The sequence below is a fragment of the Cyprinodon variegatus genome, unplaced genomic scaffold (genome assembly GCF_000732505.1).
Source record: "Cyprinodon variegatus isolate N-32 unplaced genomic scaffold, C_variegatus-1.0 Scaffold222, whole genome shotgun sequence".
NCBI classification, from domain to species: domain Eukaryota; kingdom Metazoa; phylum Chordata; class Actinopteri; order Cyprinodontiformes; family Cyprinodontidae; genus Cyprinodon; species Cyprinodon variegatus.
Genome location: NW_015150675.1, coordinates 621,475 through 627,005, shown reverse-complemented (window position 1 = coordinate 627,005; position 5,531 = coordinate 621,475). Strand labels below are relative to the sequence as shown.

General features: G+C 41.6%; 1 protein-coding gene across 1 annotated transcript; it reads left to right on the top strand.

Moving 5' to 3' along the window:
* The first annotated feature begins 310 nt into the window (after nt 1-310).
* Nucleotides 311-4,729, top strand: LOC107088569 (keratin, type II cytoskeletal cochleal-like). Its single transcript, XM_015380832.1, has 9 exons — nt 311-915; nt 2,203-2,411; nt 2,501-2,561; nt 2,660-2,755; nt 2,855-3,019; nt 3,106-3,231; nt 3,325-3,545; nt 3,645-3,703; nt 3,811-4,729. The coding sequence occupies exons 1-9, from the start codon at nt 427-429 to the stop codon at nt 3,990-3,992; spliced, it is 1,608 nt and encodes a 535-aa protein (XP_015236318.1). The 5' UTR covers nt 311-426; the 3' UTR covers nt 3,993-4,729.
* Nucleotides 4,730-5,531: the final 802 nt, after the last annotated feature.

Below are 5,531 nucleotides of genomic sequence, written 5' to 3'. Positions count from 1 at the left end.
CTCCGCCCTCACACACCTCTTTGAAAGCCCTTCGTTCATCCTCTAGAACAAGCTTTGCCAAATGCCTATCCTCCCCTCGTCCTGTGAGAGGATCTGGGTGTGTCAAGCCCAGATCACCTTACAAGGCGGTACTGTTACATGCCCGTCAGGCTGAGTGGCTCCAAGCCAGCATCACCTGCCTGTGAGAGCACCTTCAAAGGTCCAGGTAGTTGGAGCATTTTCCAGGAGGAGGTCCATAGGAGGCTGGGCTTATCGGCACCTCCTTCCCTTGGAGACAGATAAATATGCATCCCTCACAGAGAGAAGGCACTTAGAGGGACTTGGCTCTCCTCTTAGTGTGCTCCACATCTCTGCCAAACCTCTCTCTGTCTCTGCTTCTCTTATTTTTCTCTGTAAAACTACTTCTTAGAAGTAACTAGACCAGCCATGTCATCCAGAACAATGAGCGTAAAGACAACCAGGACCAGCTATGGTGGGGGTGGAAGTTTTGGCGGTGGAAGTTTTGGCGGTGGCCGTGCCTCAGGTGGCTTTTCCTCAAGATCTGCTATTTCCTTTAGACCAATTCAAGCTTCCACAGCAAGCATGTCAAGGTCAGGTTTTAGCAGTGGTAGTGTTTCTTTTGGCAGTGGTGGTGGTGGAGGATATGGCAGTGGTGCAGGTTTTGGAGGTGGTGCTGGATATGGCGGTGGTGCTGGATTTGGCGGTGGTGCTGGAGGATTTGGCGGCGGTGGATTTGGTGGTGCTGGAGGTATGGGTGGTGGCTTCGCACCTGCTACCATCACAAATGTGCAGTTCAACCAGAGCCTGCTATCTCCCCTGAACCTTGAGATCGACCCCACTATCCAGACTGTCCGGACCCAGGAAAAAGAGCAGATTAAGACTCTTAACAACCGCTTCGCCAGCTTTATTGATAAGGTATGTTATTTAACTGTCTCTTGTATCTGTCCTTCTGTCAAGACTATAGAAATAACTAAGGTATTAGTGTAAATTTTCTCTGACATTTTAAGCATTGCACTGTAACTTTTCTAAGCTTGAGTACAAAGCACGCTCAAAGCCTAACTGACTAATACATAGTCACAGACTAGGCCTGCATTATCTCAATGGGGGTCCTTAACATGATGATGTGCATCTATTCACAAACTGTAAGCTGACCTCTTCTTACTTAGTTTCATTTGGACATAACGGGCCTGTTACCCAGTCGTCTGTATGCAGAGCAGGAAGCAGGAAACTCTAGAATGCTTATATCCAGTGACTGTTTGCTTTCAGTGTTAGGGCAATATGAGAAGAGGCTAACTATTGTACCCATGACAGCATGGTGCTGCAGACTTTCTTCATTAATGTAAAAAGGGGACTTGATTCTGTTAAATCCAGATGTATTCTGCTAAACATGTTTGTACAAATTAACTATAATCATGCTTGAAATTTACTGTATATTATGATGATTGCTTTTGCAAAAGTTACAGTGTATGTTTGCATGAGTAAAGAAAAAGAGCCACACCTTGTGTGAGAAAGTGCAAGACTGCCTTGTGCTGCTGTGTAAACACCACACCTTACATAGAAGATGTTATCAAGACTTTAAACACGACTACACAAAAAAAGGTCTAAAATAGCAATTCCAAAATTCTTGTCTTTCCTCATCAGTTTGCATGTCTGGTAATATTTAAAATTGGTTGCCAGGTCACACTGATAGATTTATTTGCTGAGGTTTTAAGGCAGGGATGTAAACTAAGTGAAAGTATGCCTCCTGTAGGCTAAGCGGTATCATTGTCAGGTGTTTAAGGGAGGGGCTGAATTTAGGTGTGGCACCATAAACTAGGGCTCACACCTACACAAAAGATAATTAAATTAACTGGATTTGAGCACTTCAACGAGGGAAAATTATGTGATTTTTCCTTTCTAGTATAGTCATGTTACAGAAGCCCTATCCAGACACTCATTTCAGTCACCCTAGAATGAGGTTATAGAGCATATTGAACATTCCTTCCTTTGAGGGGGAAGTAAATATAGCAACTGGCAGTATTTTATACACAAAAGTGTTTTCTGTTGGGAAATCAACCATAAAAAGGAACCTAACACAATTCAGCTGCAAACAGCAAAATTCAGCTTCCAAACAAGCATGTCCAACCTAAGTGGAAAAGACGTTTTTCAGCCCCAGGAACTTCTAAGAGTCGTGAATTTATTTATTTATTTATTTTTTTTTAGGTCCGCTTCCTGGAGCAGCAGAACAAGATGCTGGAGACCAAATGGAGCCTTCTGCAGGATCAGACCACCAGTCGCTCTAACATCGACAGCATGTTTGAGACCTACATTGGAAACCTACGCAGACAGCTGGATGGGCTCGGAAACGAGAAGGTCAAGCTGGAAGGAGAGCTGAGGAACATGCAGAACCTGGTGGAGGACTTCAAGAACAAGTGAGTGCAAGACTGCAATGGTGTAACATAATAAAACTAGATTATGTCCAAAATTATTTTCCATTCATTCTCTCTTATCTGCCCCCAAGATATGAGGATGAAATCAACAAGCGTGCAGCTGTGGAGAATGAATTTGTGCTCCTCAAGAAAGTGAGTTTTTAATTTGTCGCTGTATAGCCTTACAGTCTTGTACCTCATAAATAATAAAACGATTTCAACCACTTATTTTTATTTTTTTTCTCTCTCAGGATGTAGATGGTGCCTACATGAACAAAATTGAGTTGGAGGCTAAGGTTGATGCTCTTCAGGATGAGATTAACTTCCTCAGAGCTCTCTATGAAATGGTAAAAAGAATTCCCTGGAGGACACAGAAGTAGATATTTGTTTTATTATTCCATTATATTATTTTTAGCGTATCAAGTAATTTTACATGTTGCACTCAGGAACTCAATGAGCTTCAAGGACAGGTCAAGGACACCTCAGTAATTGTGGAGATGGACAACAGCCGCACATTGGACATGGATGCTATTGTGGCTGAAGTCAGGGCACAGTATGAGGAGATTGCCAACAACAGCCGAGCTGAGGCTGAGAAGTGGTACCAGCAGAAGGTTAGAAAGTCTCCATACTCAAAGTGGCATGGGATGTCTGTCTGAAAAATATGGACTAACCCTTTTTACTCAACTTATTTCCCCAGTTCCAAGAAATGCAGAGCAGTGCAACACAAGCTGGGGATGAACTTCGCAACACAAAGAGCGAGATTGCTGATCTTAACCGCATGATCAGCCGACTCCAGAATGAGATTGAGGCAGTCAAAGGACAGGTAACAATATTTGATAGAATTAAAGCTTTGCATCTTGAAAGATTTTAAAGGGAGAATACCTTCATATAAAGTAATTTCATTCTAACCACATAGCGAGCCAACCTTGAGGCTCAGATTGCTGAGGCTGAGGAACGTGGTGAGTTGGCGGTAAAGGATGCCAAGGCCCGCATCAAGGACCTTGAAGCTGCACTGCAGAGTGCCAAGCAAGACATGGCTGCCCAGGTCCGTGAGTATCAGGAGCTCATGAACATCAAACTGGCTCTGGACATTGAGATTGCCACCTACAGGAAGCTTCTAGAAGGAGAGGAATCCAGGTAAAATCTGAGTTGCATTAGTAGTCTATGGCAGGTCTCACTAAAGTATCAGAAAAGTTGAAAGCAATTGCTGAGAATCCTTCATTTAATCATTTACAGAATCGGCTCTGGAGGCGGAAGCGCAACCGTTCATGTACAGTCCTCAAGCAGCAGCTTCGGTATGTATCTTTTAATAAGTTTATCACTATTGTTTAATATTTATGATTGAAGTGAAAACAGGGAAGTTAGATGTACTGTACTCTAAATTTGTTGTTCTCTTTAACAGGTGGTGGCTCAGGAGGCGGCATGGGCGGCGGCTTTGGTTCAGGAATGGGAATGGGAATGGGAGGTGGTGGAGGATTTAGCGGTGGATATGGTGGCAGCATGAGCTCCATGAGCATGGGAGGAGGCGGCGTCATCAGCACAAAAAGCAGCACCAGGCTCTCTTCCTCCCGGATCCGATATTAAAAGTTCTGGTCTCCATTGTTCTTCCCTTGTTCTGTACCCTTTAATTCTCCCTTATGACCCACACTCTCCCCTTTTCCCTCACAGAGTCATCTAAGAAATGTGCTTATTACAACCAATGCATTGACATATAAAAATTTGGAGCTAGCAAACCAATACAAGTTAAGACAGAGAGCTTGTAAAACCATAGACAAAGAGATGCAGAGATGTGAGTAAGCCCTGTCTTCTTTTCATCAGTCAGCCTGGCTGTCTTCTGGTTGCCGGATAGGTTGTTGTACAGACAAGAGAATACTTGTAGTGTTATAGCAACATATCCTAACAGCGCAACTACTGCTGCACAAAAACAGAAAACAAAGACTAGCTTTGTACTTGATGAGTAGAGAGGTTTACTAATCCTAAATCTAAGGCTCACACCTCATACTCCTTGTATCTTCTGATGTCTCAAACAAGTCCTTCTGCGCAGCCTGGCGTCTTCAAAAGCAGCCACATGTAATACACCAGTTGATTTATTTTAAGAATCCTTTTTTTTTACTTTTCTATCTAAAGTTTCTATTCACGTATGAATATGTCATGAGATCTCCAATGTTATAATTACATGGTGTCTGTGATCATGCTTCACCTACATTTCCACATTTAACAACTGTAAAGTGTAATTGCATAAGGCTGACTGCAACTACCAGATTTATTATGGAGTGTACCAACAAAAAGCTACAATAAATCTGAACTCATATTCCATCTACTGATTTTGTCTTGACTTTTCTTTCTTTTTTTAAAGGTGGAACATATCTAATCTTAACTGGATAGATTATTGTATTATTTGAACAGAAGAAGGGCTTAGAAGAAAGACTTTCCTTCCCAAAAAGACTAGTATGGAAAGCTGAAAGAGACCATTAGGGGCTTTAACTGATATTAAAAAAACATTAGTACTTAAGAGATCCTTTTGAATTGTCTCCTTGTCATTTAATTGCAAATGACAAAAGAAAACCATGAATGCAATGTTGAGGTTAGAATTTGCAGCTGAACTTCAATTATTTTTAAGTTCATAGTAAGAATGGCAAAGTCAGAACTCTTAATTCAAATTACGGTTTAGATTTATATCTAAAGTCTATGCAAAACTCAAAACCAGAGGCAAAACTTTAGCTAAATGGTCCAAAGTAATTTATAATTTTAAAATGTGTGACCTCTGTTTAGAAACCGACAAGCAGAGGGAGCAGATTATGTGAGATATGTGGGTTCACAAAATCTATAAAAGTATTTAAACAGAACATTTTGAACATTTTAAGATTTGAATTAGCTCAAGATGAACACCTAAAAGCAGCAAGATACACACACACACACACACACAAACACACATTCAGGTTTTCGTGACTTATGGCACTGACTTACATTCATTCTATGTGGCCTAACCAAGACCCTTTCCCTTACTTTTTCCAGCATATACCCTAAGGACACAGGTCCCCATGACTGTATAAACAGATTAAAATCCCCACACCGTTGATAAAAAAGTACCCACAAACACGAGAAGTACATGTGTTTCTGGGT